General features: G+C 44.7%; 1 protein-coding gene across 1 annotated transcript in view; it reads left to right on the top strand.

Moving 5' to 3' along the window:
* ATP8B1 (ATPase phospholipid transporting 8B1) overlaps positions 1 to 21,532 on the top strand; it is a 120,116-nt gene that overhangs the window by 76,140 nt on the left and 22,444 nt on the right. The window contains exons 3-15 of the mRNA XM_039230508.1: positions 1,648 to 1,745; positions 2,298 to 2,411; positions 4,217 to 4,315; positions 4,430 to 4,491; positions 6,727 to 6,799; positions 6,907 to 6,977; positions 8,719 to 8,801; positions 8,920 to 9,078; positions 9,446 to 9,534; positions 11,931 to 12,121; positions 14,448 to 14,656; positions 16,700 to 16,743; positions 17,416 to 17,572. Coding sequence (XP_039086439.1) covers positions 1,648 to 1,745; positions 2,298 to 2,411; positions 4,217 to 4,315; positions 4,430 to 4,491; positions 6,727 to 6,799; positions 6,907 to 6,977; positions 8,719 to 8,801; positions 8,920 to 9,078; positions 9,446 to 9,534; positions 11,931 to 12,121; positions 14,448 to 14,656; positions 16,700 to 16,743; positions 17,416 to 17,572 — 1,449 coding nt within the window. The remainder of the gene's footprint in view (positions 1 to 1,647; positions 1,746 to 2,297; positions 2,412 to 4,216; positions 4,316 to 4,429; positions 4,492 to 6,726; positions 6,800 to 6,906; positions 6,978 to 8,718; positions 8,802 to 8,919; positions 9,079 to 9,445; positions 9,535 to 11,930; positions 12,122 to 14,447; positions 14,657 to 16,699; positions 16,744 to 17,415; positions 17,573 to 21,532) is intronic.

The following is a 21,532-nucleotide window of genomic DNA, read 5'->3' on the forward strand; positions in this document are numbered from 1 at the left end:
ACTCCTAAGGCGATACCTGGAAAAAAAATCTTATGACTTCCAGAAGACAATCTGAGAATGTTTATAGCAAAATGATTTATAATAATAGTAAGGTGCTAGAAACACCCAAACTACTCACCAACAGAAGAATCGAGAAATTGTGGTATATGCATGACAGTAGAAAACAGCAGCAACGAATAGTATATTTTCTGCTACATGACATTAGTGTAGATGAAACTCATATAGTGTTGAGAGTAGAAAAGCATTTCACAGAAGCATGCAAGTGATATAGCTCAAAACTGGCCTGAATAACTTATTTGGGGGGATACATACTTGATAAACCTGTACAGGAAAACAAGGGGGTGACAAGCACAGATGTTAGGACTGTGGTTGGTTACGGGGGGGAAGTAGGAAGGATGTGATCCTCACAGAGTTGGGAATTGCTCTGTTAAACCAGTAGGCAACATCTGCCAGCAAGTGTGGAGTAAACTACGCCCAAGGAGAGTCAAGTCAGAAAGAGTTAGTGCAGGCAGGGGGGCGGGATTGGGAGAAGTGTTTCATGGGACCCCTGTTCGGTGAGGAATGTTCCCCGGGCAGTAGAGAGGCTGTGAACTTTCTCAGGTTCCTTGGAATTTAGACACATCTGTTGAATGGCCTGGGTCTGCTTGGTGCCTTGTATGTGACATTAAGCACATGAGGTAAAGCAGTGCACACTGGGGCTCTTGAATGGCTCAGTCGGTTGAGCGGCCGACTTCAGCTCAGGTCATGATCTCACAGTTCATGGGTTCGAGCCCCGCGTCAAGTTCTGTGCTGACAGCTAGCTCAGAGCCTGGAGCCTGTTTCGGATTCTGTGTCTCCTTCTCTCTCTGCCCCTCCCCAGTTAATGCTCTGTCTCACTCTGTCTTTCAAAAATAAATAAAAAATGTAAAAAAAAAAATTTTTTTTAACAAGCAGTGCACACTGATCTGTGGTCAAGACTTAGTAAAAAGTGTTGAATTAGTTGATGATGTCCTTTTTCTTTGATTTATTCACTCAGTATTTCATGGGCTACAAATTTTACAAAGCAAGTACATGAGTGGAAAAAATAATTTAGCTGTGACCTTCGGTGGGTTCTGGGATTTTGTTTGCGCCATGTTTAAATGAGGATTACTCTTTTAGAACGCCAACGTCCCATGAACATTCTAGGAATTACGGTATGTCCGTTCATCGGCTAGGGCTGCCGTCACAGTGGCACAAACTGGGTAGCTTCCACAGCGGAGCCTGACTGTCTCACAGACTTGGAGACTGGAAATCTGAGGTCAAGGTGTGGGCAAGACTGGTTCCCACTGAGGCTGTGAGGGAAGGGTCTGTTCCAGGCCTTTGTCCTTGGCTTGTAGGTGCCCATGTTTTCCCTGTGATTTCACGCCAGCTCCCCACTGTTCATACCCATGTACAAATCTGCTTTTATATTTTTAAGAAGGCCATCGCCTTATGGGGTTGGGATCAACTCTAACGACCTCGCTTTAACTCAATTACATCTGCAGTCACCTGTTTCCAAATAAAGTTAAATTGTGGGGCATGGAGTGGGAGTTTGGACTTTACCGGATAAACGAGGGAAGGATGCGGTTCAGCTCCCAACAATGTGCTAAACTCCCTCTTGATGGATTCTTGTCTCTTTCTTTTTAAAAGATTGTACGTGGCAAGTCAAGGCAAATGATCGAAGCTTCCATGAACAGCCTCAATTTATGAACACAAAGTTTTTTTGTATTAAGGAGAGCAAATATGCAGTAAGTGGATTTTAACTTTCTAAATTAAAAAAATGTTTTTTAATGTTTATTATTTATTTTGAGAGAGAGAGAGAGCAGGAGAGGGGCAGAGAGAGAGGGAGATACAGAATCCAAAGCAGGCTCTAGGCTCTGAGCTGGCAGCACAGAGCAACATGGGGCTTGAACCCAAGAACCATGAGATCATGACCTGAGCCGAAGTCAGACGCTTAACCAACAGAGCCACGCGGGTGCCCCTGCCCTGTTTTCTAAGAGGCTCTGAGGAGTCCAGGAATCTGCCAGCACCCTCCATTTGCTCACAGTCAGATTTGCCACAGAGAGCTTAGAAGTGGATTGTCTGCTTCTTGTTGCTGTCTCTGACCTGAGCCTCCAAGGAGTCATCGGGAGGCCTGATTAGAATTAAAAGCGTAAAGGAAATCTCGGTGTCTTCCTGGCCCATGTCCCTGTGTCCCCGTAGGCCATCAGGCTTTAGTGATTTCCGCAGGTGTATATACATCAGGGGTAAAAGTGTGCCCCATGTAGAATGACTCTCTCACTTTTTTTTTTCCCCAACAGAGTAATGCAATTAAAACATACAAGTATAATGCCTTTACCTTTCTACCGATGAATTTGTTTGAGCAGTTTAAGAGAGCAGCCAATTTCTATTTCCTGGTCCTTCTTATCTTACAGGTAATGCCCTTTGATATCTTAAATCTGGGTTGAGTTATGATGACTCAGTAACATTTAAGCTGTGGACACATGTAACCTTGAAATTGTTGTATTAACATCAGGATTTTTGCACGTAAGGAAAGAGTGCCTCATACAGAACCAGTTTGATCGTGTTAAATGAAAAGGGAAAGGAAGCAAATGGAAAGCGTTTAATTCTATATTTAAAAAACCTCAGTTGCGTGCTAATGTGAATGTTAAAACTGGCTTCCCTGAAGTGAATACAATTAAAATCTTCCCATTGTAAAAGTATCTGTACCTTACAATTCCATTTATTGTGTGCTTGCCCTTTGTTTTTCATGTAGATGCTTAATTTTTTTATTTGTATTAATATATTTAATTTTGTATTAAATATTATTTATTTGTATTAATATATTGGTCATAATTCTCAAATTATTTTTGTGAACTGGATTTCATGTTGACATAAGGCCTATTCTTTTCCTGAGTTGTTTTCTTCTTGATTGTGGCAATGGATTCGCTTATCTAGAGTGTTAATTTTGCCTATCTAGAAATCGTTGTTATAATCAAAGGAACTCTACACCCTCTAGTTACCGGATTATCAACCTTTAGCACTGAGGTGCAGGCGACAAAGGATAGTGTAGCCACTTGGTTTTATCAAATTCTTTACATCAAGCATTGGATTTAGGAAACCGTCTCATCTGCTGGGATTCACTGACGAGAGTTTCATGAAAATGGGTACATGTGTGTGTGTCCAGGTGGGGATGGAAGGTGCAGGGAGTGGTGAGGAAACACGAGGGAGAAATGGATACCCAATAGATTTAGTAGGATATGCGATCTACTAGCTTGATAGTATAGAATGGTCCTGTTATCAAGAGGGACCTTTGAAACCGGCTCACGTGGAGACAAATGCTAAAATTTGAAGGTACTGCCATTCTTCCCTTATTTCCTTCTAGCAAGGAAATGGGGAAGGTGGGAACATTGATAATTATGTGGCAACCAACACTCAATCATCTTCTCTTAAGATCTAGCAATTTGAGTTAGTGATAGTAATAGCTTCAGATAGCCGTTTCCTTGTTACGTTACTTAATTCTTGTACTTTGTGATGTAAGTGCTTTCATAACCTCCATTTTTAGAGAAGCTGAGGCCTGGTGAGGTGCAGGAACTTGTTCAAAGTCCCAAAGCCCTAAGTGAGAGAACGGGGCGGGACTTGGATCCAGGACCTTCACCGCAAAGCCTGTCGTTTTAATGACTACACTGATGATGCAGAGACACTTATAAGAGATCTTTACTAAATTTGCTTCCCAATCTTTTGTTCCAACTTGAAAGCTGTCTTAATGGAGGCAGGGCTTTGTCTGAGGCCCAACGCAATCCTGGCTTTCAGAGGCGGCTACTACCTACTGCCGTCCTTGCCTCCATCCTGAGACCCCCAGAGACCCCTGGCCAAGGAACTGGCAGTGGAGAGCCTGCTACATGCATGTCCCCATGAGATCAAAGGACTACTTGTACCAGCTCCCCACAACACCCCTCCCCGTTAGTTATGATTTTCCCAAAAAGTTTGGGGCAGGTCTCTTTTAGCCCCCCTGATGTCCAGTTAAGGTCTCAATGAAACAATTTCAGGAGCCACTGTTCTCTGGGGTCTCTTCCAGAAGGCCATAAACCACTGAGGGTGGCAAGAAGGTGGTTGGCTGGAGGCTTAGATGACTTTCCCACATGGTCTGCAGGGACGTAGGCTGGGAGGTTGGAATTCGCCGTTACCGGTAGAAGCCACGCCTTTGTGGGCACACACATCTACCTTGTATTTCTTTCAGGCAATTCCTCAGATCACGACCCTGGCATGGTACACCACCCTGGTGCCCTTGCTCTTGGTGCTGGGCATCACGGCCATCAAAGACCTGGTAGACGACGTGGTAAGGATGTCTCACGCAGCTTTCTCCACACTGCTGTGCGCTTATTTCACTTTGGTGTTAATACCTTGTGTTTTGAGAATATTAAAGTAACCTTTGCCCTCTTCTCTTCTAAAGGCTCGCCATAAAATGGATAATGAAGTCAACAATAGGACGTGTGAGGTCATTAAGGACGGCAGGTACTGTGTTGTCCTTAATTTTAACTTAGTTTCAAGAACGGAATACATAAGTCTGTCTAGAAACATAGTCAGAAATAGCCATTCCAAACTTAGAAGTCTTTTGACTCAGCAGCCTTCACTGGAAGGGTCTCTCTTAACTTACTAAGATTTGGTACCCTCCTCGCGACCCGGGGACTGCAGCCAAATTGGGATGCAGGCACTCATCTGTTGAGCGCTGTGGCATTCGCACTAACGCGTTTACATGTGTCCTTCGGTCTGGGAACCCCATCACTGCTGTTCCCAACTTATGTGTTCAGGGCTTTGCTCAAATGTCTTGACCCCCTTTCCAGATTCTCCAGCTAAAGTGATTTCTCCCTTCCCTGTGCAGTCAAGAGTGTGTTGCTTTCATCCTTCTTATTCTGACCTGTTATTAGAATTATTTGAGTAGGGGTCTCCTCTTCTGTCCTGAACTATACGTTTCTCAGGGAGACTGTCTTGATGGTGTCTGGTTGTTCTTTGTCCGTCAGAGCCTCCAACACACAGAAAGTGTTCAATAAATGTTAAATAAATATTGTCCACTGTGACCAACGTGCCGATTAACAGACCAGTAATGAGTCGTTTTTTTGAGCAGGCGCCTAGAGGCAGAACCACAGTCAAGTGCTCAAAATAGGCTAAGAAAATGACGAATCACTGCGATGTCCACCTGAAACTGTAGGAGATTGTATGTCAATTATACCTCACTAAAAAAGAAAAAAAAATAGTGGTGAAAGCCCAATTCAAAGACTTTTTATGTGTCAACACTGAGAAAAATAAGGTGACTTACAGGCACCGTTCCACTATGTCTAATTTGGATATGGACTGTGTTAGTCTATAAATCTTTTGGGATGGCTTTTTTTTTTCCCCGTTTCAAATAAATGGATTCTGTTCTGAAGGTTACTTTTCAAATCACTTAGCAGTGTTCTAATGAAGAGCAGTAAGATTCTTAGCCTGCCTGCACAACTCTGGCAATAGCCCACAACCTGGCTAACTCTACTGGTAAAGAGTAGTTCTGGGTGGCCTTGAATCTGGGGGTCAGAGTGCATACCTGAGAGGGCCAGGGCTCTGGCTCCCCCTAGAGGAAGGTCAAGCCTGTGTGGGGACTTGGGCATTGAGGGCCAGGGCAGCGGGACCTCCCAAGGGGAAACCAGATGTCCCGCTGGAAAAGTCCAACAGAATGGTCACTAATACCCCCAAAGAGCTGCGGCAAGAAGGTTCTTTTTTGTTCATTTATAATTTGACACCCATATGCAAATTCTCATTTACAGCTTTAGAGATACTGAAATGTAAACTAACTACAATTTAATTTATTGAAAGATAAGCCAAATTCTTTTTTAAAATCCCGAGATTAAGAATTGTGTATTAGAGTCTAATAAAATAGGTCACACTGGGGTGTAAGCATTTGCTTAAAATGTATTTTAGAAGAAAAACAAAACTGTATTTAAATCCCCAGGTCTCTTATGCATGAATTAATGTGAGGACAGACACGGTCACTGGAGTTCTGCCTCCAACAAATATTAAGTTTATTAGTTGTGATAGAGTCATAATCTGTATTATGGATATCTTTGCTATGCGTGAAAAATTTTAAAACAGACTGCTGTATTTTACAACTTTTTTAAATGATGATTTGTTAGACATTTAAATGGGTATTTCCTGTGAAATTTAAGATGGAAAAATAGTTCTTTTTATTTTGCATTTTCTCAATGTCCTTATTAGACTTATTATAAAAGCAATCCATGCTCGTTGAAAAGGGAACTTAATAGGAAGGAGACAGGCTGTAAAGTTCCCTGAGGAATCCGGGTGGCCTGTGCGGAAGCCAGGATCCATTCCTGTTCTGGGGCCACCTGGGACCCGCATCCTAAGCAGGTGGTGGGTAACCCAGAGGCTAGAGAACAGGAGAGTGGAAGCACGGGGCGTGAGCAAAAACAGAGGAGCCAAGTATCTCCTTGCCACACGTCTAAGTAGCCTTCGTTACATGACGTCGGATGGAAAGAACACCTCAAAATCGTTACCGGCCTCACCGCTTCCTTCAGAGGACACTGTGATCCGTATGACCACCTCATGTGGTTTCATCATTAAATGGCTGAACTTTTAGGAAACGTTTTTTTCTGTGCTATTCACGTTTTCCCAGAAATCTTTGGCTCCTAGAAAGAATAGTCCCAAATCCTTTGCCAGTAACTTTTAAAAGGCCAGTAAACTGTCATTATTTTTGATATTCAGGTTCAAAATTGCCAAGTGGAAAGAGATTCAAGTTGGAGATGTCATTCGGCTGAGAAAAAATGATTTTATTCCCGTAAGTGAATAAGCCCCACGTCCCTCTCTCCTCTCCTTCTGTCTTTCCCGGGCGCTCAGCTTTGCCTTGGGGAATCTCTGTGTTATTGATGTGCCTTGTTTTCACAGGCTGACATCCTGCTTCTGTCCAGCTCTGAGCCCAACAGCCTCTGCTATGTTGAAACAGCTGAACTGGATGGGTAAGTGGGTCTTTGCTGGTCCTGTTTTAAGGCTGACTGTTAAAGGCACATCCATTCTGTTGAAAATTGCATCTGAAGAAGCCCTGAGATCTAGCCTCGCCTCTACTACTAGCTGGCTGTCCAGCAGTGTCCCTAGCAGACCAACCTCTCTTTCTTCAATTCCATCTGTAAAGTGGGGCTTTCAAAACTGCCCTTCCCCCCACCTTTAAGGAAGGTAAAAGGATGGACTCCTGAGCCCTTTGTATACAGCTGAGCAGTGTCCGGACACCTATGAATGTCGATTGATATAATGAGTTTCAGAAAAAACAGATATTTTAAGGTATTTGTCAACAATTTTGAATTTTCCCTTTGTTGGCTCTGATTTCTATGCTACCACTTAACAGACAATAATGTTCTGTTTTTGATCAGTTTTGAATACATTCCTTGAGCGCCTGCTAAGTTGCATTAGCTTTATATACTGGCTCGTTTCATCTTCTCAGCGATGCTATGAGATTATTACCTTGACATTGCCCATGAGGAAAGTGAGGCTCAAGGAGGTGAAGTAGCTTGCCCGAGGTCACTCAGTAAGTGGCAGGCCTGGGACGCTGCTCGCCGGTGCTGGCTCTCCAGGCTTATGTCTGCATCTCCCCCACTGATATGAGCACCCTCCGTCACTCCCTAGGTGCGCCTAACTCCTTTATGGAGCGCTGAGACCATCTCTGTAAAACCAGGCCTGTCTTTGGTCTATAAATCAATCAGTTGATCAGTGTTCCCTAAAAAACGGCTATTATTCCATTCCTGTGAGTGAGAGACTTGAAAGCTTTCCAAAGGTAGCATATCCTACATGCCCTTTCGGGACAGAAACTGAATGGGGACGTTGAGGGCCGCAGGTCAACTTCTGAATATGTGGACATCCCGGAGTTCATATTCGTGGAGCCTGCAGAAGGCTGTGTGTCATGTGTGAGCAGCATGGCCGTCCAGAGCCCAGGTGCCCAGCCTGGCTCTGTGTGTCCTTGAGCACAGGCCTTCCCTGCTCTGTGGGTGGGGTGTGCCAAGTATTAGGAGGTAAGGTTCCCACCTCCTTTCCTCATTTCCTAAATAGAATTATCTTTCAAAAATTTGAGAGCCAGTCGTTCACTCTGGAAAGCAACAGATTGACAGAGTCCAAGCACTTTCTGTAACAAATATGTCTTGTAGAATCATCTTAATGTGATTTAATATTAGGAGCTAAATTTTTTTAAAAATTTCTTTATTTTGAAAGAGAAAGCGAGCACCCGTGCATGAATGGTGGAGGGGCAGCAGGAGAGGCAGAGCATCCCAATACACTCAGCCTGATGTGGGGCTTGATTTCACAACCTTGAGATCACGACCTGAGCTGAAATCAAGAGTCAGAGGCTTAACCAACTGAACCACTCAGGGACCCCTAGAAGCTAAGGTTTTTAATAGCGGTGTGGTATTTAAGTCTAGACTGGAGGTAAGAGGTAAATTAGTAAGAAGGAGGACAGGATGCTTGTAAATGCCTCTGTCCCAATAATAGCAAATGGGACCAACATCTCCCAAGTCAGAAGTTTTTCTGTAGTTTGGGAAATAACCTCACTGAACTTGGAAGTTCCAAGGCAAACTGAAAGTTTGAAAATAGGAAAAGCTAATGATCTAGCTTCTGTTTCCAGGTCTACCTAACGTTACTTTGCACAGTTTTTTTTATATTCCTTTTTGAGATCCAGACTTTGTTCATTTAATTCCTTTTCCCCCCCTCCTTTAGAGAAACCAATCTCAAGTTCAAAATGGCACTTGAAATCACACACCAGCATCTCCAGAGAGAAAATTCACTGGCGACATTTGATGGTTGGTGCAAACATGTCTTACTTTTTATTAAATTTTAGTTGTCCAACTCAGTCCCAATTAACTAAAACCAGAAAATCTTTCATATGTGAATACTTATGTGAATCATATTTTTCTGAAGGTTTTATTGAATGTGAGGAACCCAATAACCGACTGGATAAGTTTACAGGAACACTGTTTTGGAGAAACATGAGTTTTCCTTTGGATGCTGATAAAATTTTATTACGTGGCTGTGTAATTAGGAACACTGACTTCTGCCATGGGTTGGTCGTTTTTGCAGGTAATTTCAGGGTTTCTTGGGAAATTGATCTGATAGGTGCTTTTAAGATTTTTTTTGTTTATTTTGAGAGAGAGAAAAACAGAGTACAAGCAGGGGAGGGGCAGAGAGTGAGGGAGACACAGAATCTGAAGCAGGCTCCAGGCTCTAAGCTGTCAGCACAGAGCCTGACATGGGGGGCTTGAACTCACGAACCATGAGATCATGACCTGAGCTGAAGTCGGCGCTCACCCAACTGAGCCACCCAGGCACGCCTGATGTGTGCTTTTAAAATTAAAGGAAGGGATTGCTCTTCTGTTCATCCTCTGTCGGAATGAAAGGCAGCATTGATTTTCCCAACTATTGATTGTCTTCAATTTTCCATTTTTAGGTGCTGACACGAAAATCATGAAAAATAGTGGGAAAACCAGATTCAAAAGAACTAAAATTGATTACTTGATGAACTACATGGTTTATACGGTATTTATTTTCTGTTTCTGTAGATGAGAGGCTAGGCTACTATCTTTTGCTCTAATTTTGTTGTATGTTTTCCTTATGTAGAGAAATCTTACCTCTGCAGGCCAGGCAGAAAAACGCATGAGATGTCCCAAGAGAGAGAACATATTCTCTCAGAAATGCCTTATTCTAATCGGAGAATCCTTTTGGGAATGGAGGTTCCACTTGTAGGGTCCCCTGAATGGTTGAGTATTTTGTTAACTGGAATGACCAGTTGGAAAACCAGGGAGCCCGAGATAAGTTAGTGGGCTGGGCTCCTGGAGTCCATGCAGGGTTGATTTTACTGCTATTAGTTTCTCAAAGGGGCAGTTCTCTTATAAGCAACCCTCCCCCCACCATGTAGTGTATAAATCTAAATATGAGGTGAGGCTAAATATAGTGTGCTGAGGGCCCTCAAGACACCCCCTCCCCCAGGTTTGGTGATTCCCTAGAAGGACTCACAGAATATCTAGTTGCCTTCACAGCTATGACTTATTGTAACTTATTTTACCAAGCAAGATCAGCAAAGGCAGAAGGCTTCTGAGGCAAAGTCTGGAGGAAGCCAGCTGCAAGCTTGCAAGAGTCTTCTCCCAGGAGGGTCACACAGCAAGGCAACAGTTTGTGACAGCCCATGCGAAATGTTGTCTCTATCAGGGAAGCTCATTGGAGACTCAGTGCCTGGGGTTTCATTGGGATCTGGTCACATAGGCCCCCTCTGCCAGTGATATATCAAAATTCCAGATTCCCTGAAGGAATGTAGGGGATCAGCCTAAACCATACTGTTTTACACAGTTAGGCACAATGAGCCATTCTTATCAGGGAATAAGAAATAAGGAGAGGAAGGAGGAGGAAGGGAGGAAACCCTCCCAAAATCTGAGTTCCCAGATGCTGGCCAAAGGCCAACCTTGCAAGCAAGTCTTTTAAGGACAGCGTCTCAGGCCCGGCCCCAAAATATGAAGCTGTCCTCCAATTTCCCAATGAGAATTAATTTTTTCCCAAGTATTTCATTTAATTTGAGTACATAAGCTTTTTTTTTTTTTTTTTTAATGTTTTATTTATTTCTAGGAGACAGAGAGACAGTGTGAGCAGGGGAGGGTCAGAGAGAGGGAGTCACAGACCGAAACAAGCTCCAGGCTCTGAGCTGGCAGTCAGCACAGAGCCCGACGCGGGGCTCGAACCCACAAACCGCGAGATCATGACCTAAGCGAAAGTCGGACGCTTAACCGACTAAGCCACCCAGGCGCCCCTTGAGTACATAAGCTTTTAGGGATGTCTAATACTTACCATACTTTAATTACATGTACATATTTAAAGTCATGTAAAAGTAATACATTACTTTAAGGGGCAGTTCTTTTTTTCCCTCTGATCTCCCATTTCATGAAATCTTTATTTGAACTTTTCACGCACGTTTTCCATGTCATTGTCCTGGTTATGGCCAGAGTTCATCTCTCCTCCTGAGCCACATTGTTTTGAGATAGAGCACTTTTGGAATCTGTAGCCAGAAATGTCAGTCTGTCCTCGGAAACCATATTCCTACCCACAATTATTCAAATACCACTGGGCGAGTTGACTTTTACATTCATCCCAGAAGCATATACTCATCATTTCCATAACAGAATACTCACTGTACTGCTTCATAAACAGTCTTAAATCTTAAGTGATAATTAAGTCTTCAGGAATAATTACCTGAATCGGGGTGAAATTCCCTTATGCTCTCTCTCTCTCTTTTTTTAATGTTTGTTTATTTTTCGGAGAGAGACAGAGACAGAGCACAAGCAGGGGAGGGGCAGAGAGGGAGGCACAGAATCCGAAGCAGGCTCCAGGCTCCGAGCTGTCAGCACAGAGCCCAACACAGGGCTCCAACTCACAAACAGTGAGATCATGACCTGAACCGAAGTCGGCTGCTTAACTAACTGAGCTACCCAGCCGCCCCCTCTATAGTCTCTTTTAAAAAGTTATTTCCATCAAATATTTTCTATAAACATCCCAGTTCAGCATTGTTTGAAATTATTTCATGCTAAGCTATCTTCCCCAAACAGTATGATATTATTCAAAGTAAAAGTAACTGATAGAACACCCTGTAATGTAAGAATGTTTAAGGATTTGAATATAAGACACCACCTTCTCTTTCAAACAATAGTTTTGGGGAAAAAAAACTGCGCCTCTATGTGTTATGTCAGATAAATCAAGCAATCATAGAACTCAAATAAGCTCTCAAAGCATTCTTATGCACTGTTTTTTCCTTGAAGTGTGTTATTTTTGCAAACTACCAAGTAATCGTAAACGTGCTGGAGTATTGTGCGAGGTTAACTGGCATCTGTGAGATTCTGGGGGATGGCCATCCATCTTCCAAATACACCTCAATGTTTTCTGTCTTCCAGATCTTTGTTGTTCTCATCTTGCTTTCTGCTGGTCTGGCCATCGGCCATGCTTACTGGGAAGCTCAAGTCGGCAATTATTCTTGGTACCTCTATGACGGACAAGACTTTACACCCTCCTACCGTGGATTCCTAAATTTCTGGGGCTATATCATTGTTCTAAACACCATGGTGCCCATCTCTCTCTATGTCAGGTAAGGCTACCCTCTCGTCGGCTTTTTGCTTTACGGGAAGAATGCAGTACGTTTTCCCAACTTTGCCCCTTCATCTCTATCAATAATTGTTTCAAAGGTCATAAGGAACAAGTAAGAAAATAGCTTTCATTTCAGAATTGGGGGTAATATAGGGAGAGGAAATTAACATCGGAGTGTGTGCTCTGTGCCAAGCACCGCACCTTGTATCTTGACCACTTTATAGATAAAGATGAGCAGGGTTCAGAAGTCACTCACTTGGTAAGATTGCTTCTCAGCGGACTCAAAGCCCCAGGCTTCAGAAAGGGCCTTGGGAGAAAGCTGGAGATTTCGACTCACACGGAAAAGCTTAGTCGTTTTTCTTTTTAGGAGCCTTCCTAATCTCTTCTCTGTGTCTTCCTTATTACCACGGGTACAGCCATTGCTTGTAAAACACTTGCTGGTCGCTACCAATGGGAATGCCTCTCTCCCTGCCCTCATCCAGCCTCTCAGAATGTTCTGTTTCTTATCTTAATCTGAACCCTCATAAAGGAGTCAGGGTCATATCTGTGACAAACAGTGATCACCTTGCTTGGTGAGATTTCTTCCTTTTTGTTTTTTTTTTTTAAACTTTTTCTTTACTGTCAAAGTTCACTGTCATTCATCAGTTGGATTTTAGACCGTTGCAAGAGGAGTTGTGCCTTGGAATATACTCAGCCAGAATCTACTCTGACCTCCACTTAAGTAACAGCCCAGAGACATACGGGATCACACATGCTTCTGTAATTAGAAGCACTTAGTTTATTTTAATTTTATTACCTGTGCATTTGTTTTGTTTTTAATCTTATTACATGTAGTTAACATTGCTCTTTCACTAGGAAGGAGAGCCCTGGGGAATCATGTGTTTGCAATGGCTTTAAAAAAAGGAGAAAAAACAACAAAAACCAGAGATAAGGTTTACCTTTGTGGAGGGAGCTATTCAACAGATTATTTTGTCTCGAACTATAAATGCATGTTATAAAATAAACCGTGTATGTCGTTTTGGTTTTACAAAGTCATGTCATGTAACCAATATGATTTCCTTCTTTCTCTTAGAGATAAAGGTCCTTCCAAAGCATAAGTTGGATCAAGTCATTCTGCCCTTTGTTTTGTTTTCTACCCTTTGTTTCCATTTCATTCAGGATAAACTCATTACGGAGGCCTCACTGTAACCCACAAGGCCCAGCGTGATCTTGTGATGTCTGTCCCCTCCCTCCCACAACCTCCTGAACTTCTGCCCCCTCCTTGGTCTCTCCAACTTCAGTCCCCTCGATATTCCTCACCGGTTCCAGGGCCTGCCACAGAGCCTTTACACCAGCTCTGGTCTCTGTCTGGAACATTCTCCACTCTTATCTACATGGTTGCTCTTTCATTCCCTTTGGGTCTCTGTCCAAACACCACTCCATCTTAACTATCACTCTGTCTCTTCTGTTCTCACCTTGCTTTGATGTCCTGTGGGGAATTTTCACCACACGCTAGATTTAGAGTTTATGTATTTGTCCCTGTTAGAAGGTAGCCTCCTTGAAGGTAGGATTTTGTCAGTTTTGTTGACCTATGCGGCCTTCCGTACCTAGAATGGTGTCTGTACATAGTAGGCACTCAGGAAATATTTACAGGGGGAGGGAGGGAGTTCTTTTTCCATCTCTTTAATTTATTATAAAGACATCTTCTGCCTAGTTAGCAATTGCTGGATATGTAAACAGCATCCTCATAACTGAGATATATTTAACCCCTTAAAGTTTTCAAATTGGGATGATTACTTTAGACTATCTTACTTGGGACATTCTATAACCTTATATAAATTTGGTGGGGGTGGGGGGGACTATGCTTTTTCAAAGTGTGCAATCACAACGTAGAGGTTATTTGCCAGAAGCTTCCTTGCTTTTGGGCCTCTTTGTGAGCACACATATTCTGTAACCCAGCGGACCCTCACCGACAGCTGGGGGCAGGCGCGAACACTGCCATTCCAGGTGTCCCGAATGTGATGGAAATGAGAAAAAAGAGAGTAAGGACTGCCACGTCATCACCCTGTCCCTGGTCCCGTAGGGCTGTGTTCCCGGCATGGGGTCCTGTGGCCAGATGTTGTCAGGAATGAGTGGGAACTCACTGAATGAGGCGCAGTAAACCTGAAGCTGGAGAAGGATGTGTCCGGTCGGGGGCACCTGGAGGCTGGGCCCATGGGCCACCACGTGGCTTGTCTCCTGGCAGATGGGCAGCTGGCTCCGGGGCGCACAAGTCAGGGGAAAGCTCGCTGCCCGCCTCCCATATCCGAGAGCACCGTCCCCACTAACGTGTTGCCTTGTCTCCCTAGCGTGGAAGTGATCCGGCTGGGACAGAGTTACTTCATAAATTGGGACCTGCAGATGTACTACCCTGAGAAGGACACGCCCGCCAAGGCCAGGACCACCACGCTGAATGAGCAGCTTGGCCAGATCCATTACATCTTCTCTGATAAGACAGGGACACTCACGCAAAACATCATGACCTTTAAGAAGTGCTGCATCAACGGGCAAATCTATGGTGAGTGGAAGCCGTCACTCCGTCCCTGAGCACGCGGGACCAGTGCCTTCCCAGCACTGCCGGTGCCCTCCTGGTGCACAGCCCTGGTGGCCATGCCGGGCTGAGTCCTGAAGCGGCTTTGCTGGCGGCATTGGGAACACATGTGTGGGAAAGGTCAGCGGTCAGAAAGAGGCACACATTCCTCAAGAAATCAAACACAAAATTGCCATGTGATCCAGCTTCTGGGGGGATCTCCAAAAGAACCAAAAGCTGGGACTGGAAGAGATCTTTGCACAACTGTGTTCACAATGAGCATTATTCACAATAGCTCAAATGTGGACGCAACCCAAGTGTCAGTCAGTGGATGAGTGGATAAACAAACCGTGGTCTCCACATACAACGGAGCCTTATTTAGTCTTAAAAAGGAAAACATTCTGGGGCGCCTGGGTGGCGCAGCCCGTTGAGTGTCCAACTTCGGCTCAGGTCATGATCTCATGGCTCATGAGGTTGAGCCCCTGTGCAGTGAGCCCAGAGCCCGCTTCGGATACTCTGTCCCTCTCCCCCACTCACGCTCTCTCACTCTAAAAAATAAACATTAAAAAAAAATGATTAATGTAGTGTTTTACATTCCTCTTCCACAGTATGTTTTTTTTTTTTAATGTTTATTTATTTTTGAGAGAGAGAAAGAGCACAAGCAGGGGAGGAGGGAGGGAGACACAGAATCCAGAGCAGGCTCCAGGCTCTGAACTGGCAGCACAGAGTCTGACGTGGGGCTCGAACTCACAGACTGTGAGATCATGATCCAAGCCGAAGTCGGATGCTTAACCAACTGAGTCACCCAGGCGCCCCTAAAAAAATAAACCTTTGAAAAAAAATTTTTAAAAAAAGGAGAAGTCTGACACACACTATAGCATGGATGAACCTTAAAGACGCTGTGCTCAGTGAAAGGAGCCAATCATAAAAGGGCACAGATAGTATGATTCCACTTATATGAGACCTTAGAGCAGTCAAATTTATAGACACAGGAAGTAGAATGGGTGGGTGCCAGGGGCTGAGGGCAAGAGAGGGTGGGAAGTTATTGTTGAATGAGTATATAGTTGCAACTTTAGCAGATGAAACAGCTATGGAGGGGATGGTGGTGATGTCACTCACTAGTGTGACTGTATTTATTGTCACTGAACTATGCACTTAAAAATGGTGATGGGCAGGGCGCCTGGGTGGCTTAGTTGGTTAAGCATCCAGCTCTGAGCTCAGCTCAGGTCATGATCTCACAGTTCATGAGATCAAGCCTCATGTCAGGCTCTGCGCTGACAGCATGGAGCCTGCTTGGGATTCTCTCTCCCTCTCTTTCTGCCCCTCTCCTGCCCGCACACTCTCTCTCTCAAAATAAGTAAACTTTAAAAACACGGTTAAGGTGATAAATTTTATGTTATATGTAACATAAACACAAAAATATAATAAAAATATTAAGGCTAATATTGTATTCAATTAGAATGCTCTAACTTCGAGATAAAGACTTAGTATAATTTAATAGCTATAGGAACACTATGCTTTGTCCTTGTAGAAAGCTATACTATGGATGTGTTTTCGCAGAAGGGGCATCTCAGATATGGGGGCCCGTGAAGGAGGTGGGACCCTGGGTGGGGAGGGGTTAGGAAGTGGTTCTCATGTGCATAGTGGAAGTCCCTTTTGAGCTGGGGGGCAGATAAAGCACTTCAGAGGACAGGGGTCTGGCCCCAGAGGAGGATGAAGTATGGAACAAGAGAGGCCCCAGTATTTGAACCTCTAGACCTGGGGGTGGGGGTGGGGGTGTCTGCAAACTCCTTCTGTTGAGAGCCTGACAGGAAATACTGTAGCCATTGCAGGCCAAAGATGGTTTGTATCAGATTTTCTTCTTTGTTATGTTTTGTTTGGTTTTGACAACTCTCCAAAAATGTGAAGATCTCTCTAAACTTGAAAGCCGTCCAGAAACAGGCAGGGACCCAGAGAACCAAAGCAAGGGGAAGAGGAGGGACCTCTTCATGCAGGGGAGCCTCCATTTATCTTGTCCTGTTTGTTTCTCAGGAGACCATCGGGATGCCTCCCAGAACAGTCACAGCAGGATAGAGGTGAGTCCTTTAGCTTACGGAAGGGTTTGGGTTGTGTATTAGTTGCCTACGGCTGCCGTAACCAACTGCCACCACAAAGCGTGGCTTCAAACAACAGAAATTGGGTCTCTCGCAGTTCTGGAGACCAGAAGTCTGAAATGAAGGTGTCAGCAGGGCCATGCTCCCTCTGAGGCTCTAGGGAAGGATCTTCCCTCGCCTCTTCTGGCTCCCGGTGCTTGCCCGCAAACCTTGGTGTTCCTTGGCTTATAGACCCGACACTCCGATGTCTGCCTCATTGTCACATGGTGCTCTCCCAGGGTATCTGTGTGTCTGTGTCCAGATTTCCCGCCTCTTATAAAGACACCAGACATGGGATTAGTGCCCACCGCCCTCCAGTATGACCTCATCTGAACTTGACTTTATCTCCAAAGACCTTTCCAAATAAGGTCAGAGTCACAGCCACCAGGAGTTAGGATTTCAACATAGCTTTTGGGGGGACACAATTCAACCCACAACAGGATGCCTTTTTGTTTTAAGACAGGGACGAGCCTCTTGACACCTTAAAATGTATGTTATAATCCTAAGAAAATGTGTCCTCGAAGACTTGGCTTCAAAGACCAGCTTCTCTCATTTGTTAAGCCCACACTGCTATTTTTAAAATCACATTTTTTTTCCCTCCCCCACTTCTCTCAGCAAGTGGATTTCAGCTGGAACACGTTCGCTGACGGGAAGCTGGCATTTTACGACCACTATCTTATCGAGCAAATCCAGTCAGGGAAAGAGTCGGAGGTTCGGCAGTTTTTCTTCTTGCTCGCAGTGTGCCACACAGTCATGGTGGATAGAATTGACGGTGAGTGTTTCCCTGGCATCTCTGACACAGGGCCCCGGGGTTTTTAGTTTCCAGGTAACTCACACCCAGCACTCAGAGTAGTAGAGTAGAGTAGTAGAGTAGTATGCATGGCAAGTCTGTCTTTTACTTAAGCGATGAACACTGGTGAGCACCTACCTTGAGTGCCTATGAGGTAGCAACGTATGAAGCAAGCCCCCAGTCTCTGAAAAATGTACATCTTCTTCACAGAAATAGCTCCCAACGTGTTTATCACTTTGCAAGTGAAATCTTATCATTCAAAGAAATGATGGACTCTTGCATTATATGAGAAGAATCATAATCTTCCTGCCCTGTTATTACTTGACATTTATTGAGCATGAAGAATCATGTCTTATCTGGATTGTAGCTGGACTTTGAGCTTGAATAATCTGTGCTGCAAAATAATTTCAGAGAGAATTTATTATCTAGATTCAGATATGTTTGGGGTTTGAAATAATACCCACCAGAGCCTGGGCTTAAGGTGCCTTTTTCGTTGGAAGGAGCATAATTAATGTGTATTTGCATGGGAGCCAGCAAAGCTGACTTGTAGATTCTTTTTTAAAAAGTTTATTTATTTATTTTGAGAGAGAGGGAGAGTGAGCAGGGGAGGGGCAGAGAGGGAGAGAGCGAGAAACCCAAGCAGGCTTTCCACACTAGTAGCATGGAGCCTAATGTGGGGCTTGATCTCATGAATTGCGAGATCATGACCTGCGCCGAAATCAAGAGTTGGATGCTTAACTGGCTGAGCCACCCAGGCGCCCCTCCTTTGCAGCTTGTGCGAGCTTTGTTAGAGCAAATGTGTCCAATGTCAGTGAAAGTTAGCCATTTTTTCACATATGGACATTATAATAAGTTACACCTGTACATTATTGAAAGAGGAATGGAACCCTTTTGGCATTTCTGCAATGGAGCAGTCTGCCTGTCCATCCTGCACTTGAATGAGTGCAGCAAAGTAAGGTGCCTTTCTGTTTTCTGACCCTGTGGTTTCATGTGGGGCAAGTACGAAATCTCCAGAGGGAGAATATGCAGAAAAACTGAATGTGTAAAAGCTTTATGTGCTATCTTTCAGCAAATTTCAAAGAAACCCATTTCAAGTGTGGCCATAATGGTGCGATAAAGCAAGATAGCAGCAGGATTCAAATTGGGGCAGATACATGGAAGGTTATTAGCAGCCAAAGTGAAGGAAGGCAGAAAGAGATCAGCCAGGTCATGAATAACCAATGTAGAGGCCAAAGTCTGTTTTCTAGACAACCACGTGTTACTCATACAGTAAGTATCAAAGTATGATCTTTCGAAGCAAGTTGGTCATCTTAGGTCTTGACTCATTAGTAAAATTATTCATCTTTTTGTGTGTGGGGGTGGGTGGGTGGGTGAGGGGTGGTGGGGGTGGGGGTGGTATTTTGAGAGCTAACCAGCCAACTTAGGCAAATATACTTTAATCTTATGGTCTCTACTCTCCTTTCTCCTCACTGGGGTATTATGGGAAGAGCCCTGATCTGCTAGAGATGGGCCGGCCCAGCTACAGCACATGGTATAGACCAGGGTCTTTGGTCCGAGTATCAGCTTCCTCAGTGTCTCGGGCAGAAGGTTGGAATTCAAGTTCCCTTTGAACCTAACACTGTGCAGATCTCTGTCCCACTGTCCGCTGAGGCAAAGAATTGTATGTCCCGAGGAAGCTTCTTTCATACGGCGTGTGACAGGCCATTGCTGTAGCCATTGTGAATGGAGAACTGCTGGGTTTCCAGATGCAGGGGCTAAAAGAGAAATTGGTTTTGATACATGAAGTACCTTGAAAGGGTCCCTTGGAAAGACCTTGGGAAGCCCCTCCTCCAAGCATGAGAGATAAGGAATTAGAGACCCAGAAGTCAACAAGGACTTGTATGACCCATTCAGCAGGTCAGAATCCCTTCTGGTTCGGTCCCCTTGCAATCCCTGATTCTGGGGTGCCTTGCTCTTGTGTTTTCTCTCTTTTGTAAGAAAAATGGAGACTCGTCAGTCTTTTCTTATGCATACCGTCAACAGGAGAAGGGAGGAAATCCTTTCCTATCTGCTGCCATGCACATCTGCCTAGTTCAGCAGACAGTGTGTGTGGCCCGAATGTTGAGTCCCTGTGGCACATGGGGACGAAGTGTGGAGAGAAGGCCTTGGTTTTCTGTTGCTCTGTGATGAATTTCCACAGCTCAATAGCTGAAGACCCCCATTCTTTAGCCCACAGTTCCGTAGGCCAGAAGTCTGGGCACGCGTGACAGGGTTCTCTGCTCAAGATCCCCCTAAAATCAAGGTTGGTCATGTTCTCATCTGGAGCTCTGGCTCCTCCTCTAAGCTCAGGTGGGAGTGCAGGATTCAGTTCTCAAGCCCAAGGACCGAGGTCTCCATTTCCTGTGCCTACAGGCCTCCCTTCTTCCTGGCCACACGCCCGCCCCCCCCCCCCCATCTTCAAAGCCAGCAAGAGAGAATCCCTCTTCCACGGAACCCCTTCCATGCTTTGAATCCCTCTCCCTAGGAAAAGTCCTGTGCCTTTAAGGACTGACCTAATTAGGCTGGGAACAGTCAGATAATCAGTATCTTGAGGTCAACAGATTTGGGCCTTAATTACTTCTGCAAAATCCCTTCCCAGCAGGACCTAGATTAGCATTTGAATAATCGGGAGGAGGTGCTGTTACACAGCATGGGGGGCAGGGACCTAGGGGCCTTCTTTGATTCCTACCTCCTGCAGAGGCCCTGTGAGAGCAGAGTGAGGAAGACTTGGAGACCCTTTCTTCACCTGCAGGCCTGTAAGTCAGGATGTGCTGTGAAGAGAGGCGGTGTTTGAGGAGGTTGGAGCACAGCGACCCTGGAGGCTGGTTTAGAGGCTGAGGGCCTGGCTGATGGTGGGGTCTTTGGGAAGGATGAGGAAGCCACAGATGCGGGAGACATTCAGCACGTGATTTGAAGGGGGTGAGATTGTTGAGGGGTAACTTGTTTCAGGGCAGGTGAATAGGAGATGGGCTGGTATCCACCGGAGGAAGCTATGGTTCCAGAATCACCAGAGATGCGATTTGAGGTTTGAGCATCTTTTTTTATGGGCACCGTTTTCATGATCCACAAATTAGTTTGTGAAAGAAAAGAATGTCTCTCTAGTTGCCTCTAAGTGTACGGTAAATAAAGAGTTCTCTTCAGAAATTATTGCGGAGGATTATTTTTTAGTCCTAGTTTCTTCCTGCCAACATAAAGCTGGAGTTTGGACCAGCTCTCTGAGCTTCCTCCTGTCTTCATTAGTCTGCAATTCTGTGACTATTACTAGAACCAAGTGGAAGGGTTTTTCTTTTTCTTTTTTTCTTTTTTGGTCATGATAACAATATCAGTGTTTGCTCCAGATAGGACTGTCTTAGTCATGGAAACTTTACCACCTTTTATCATTTCGTTGCCCTTTTTCTGTTGGAAGTAAGCTTGCCGTCAGCATGACGCAAGAGATCACTGTGCCAGCTACGCTTGCTGAAGGAGTCGTGTCCTCACTATTACTTGGTCAGCTCCGGTTAAATGTTTGGCCCTCCCGGGGCACCTGAGCGGCTCAGTCAGTGGAGCGTCCAACTCTTGATTTTGGCTCCAGTCATGGTCTCGAGGTCATGGGATCGAGCCCTGAGTTGGAACTTCTTGGGATTCTCTCTCTCCCTCAGCCCTTCCTCTGCTTGCACCCGCACTCTCTCTCACTCTCTTTCTTGCTCTCTCTCTCTAAAGAGAAACATTAAAAAAATATTTTGCCCCACTGGAGGTTGTGAGGAAATGGATGGATTTAGCATGTACATTTATAACTTTGGGTGTATGACTTTCTGGGTGAGCAGAAAACAACTTAAAGTGTCCTCTTTAATTACTAAACTGGGAAGTGATTGATACTGACTTGGAGTGAGCCATCTGAGCGGAGGGGACAGGGGTGCGGGGAGGGGGGGCAGGCACACGGAGGTG

This window comes from Hyaena hyaena, unplaced genomic scaffold, assembly GCF_003009895.1.
Source record: "Hyaena hyaena isolate Hyena2069 unplaced genomic scaffold, ASM300989v1 scaffold_47, whole genome shotgun sequence".
Taxonomy (NCBI): domain Eukaryota; kingdom Metazoa; phylum Chordata; class Mammalia; order Carnivora; family Hyaenidae; genus Hyaena; species Hyaena hyaena.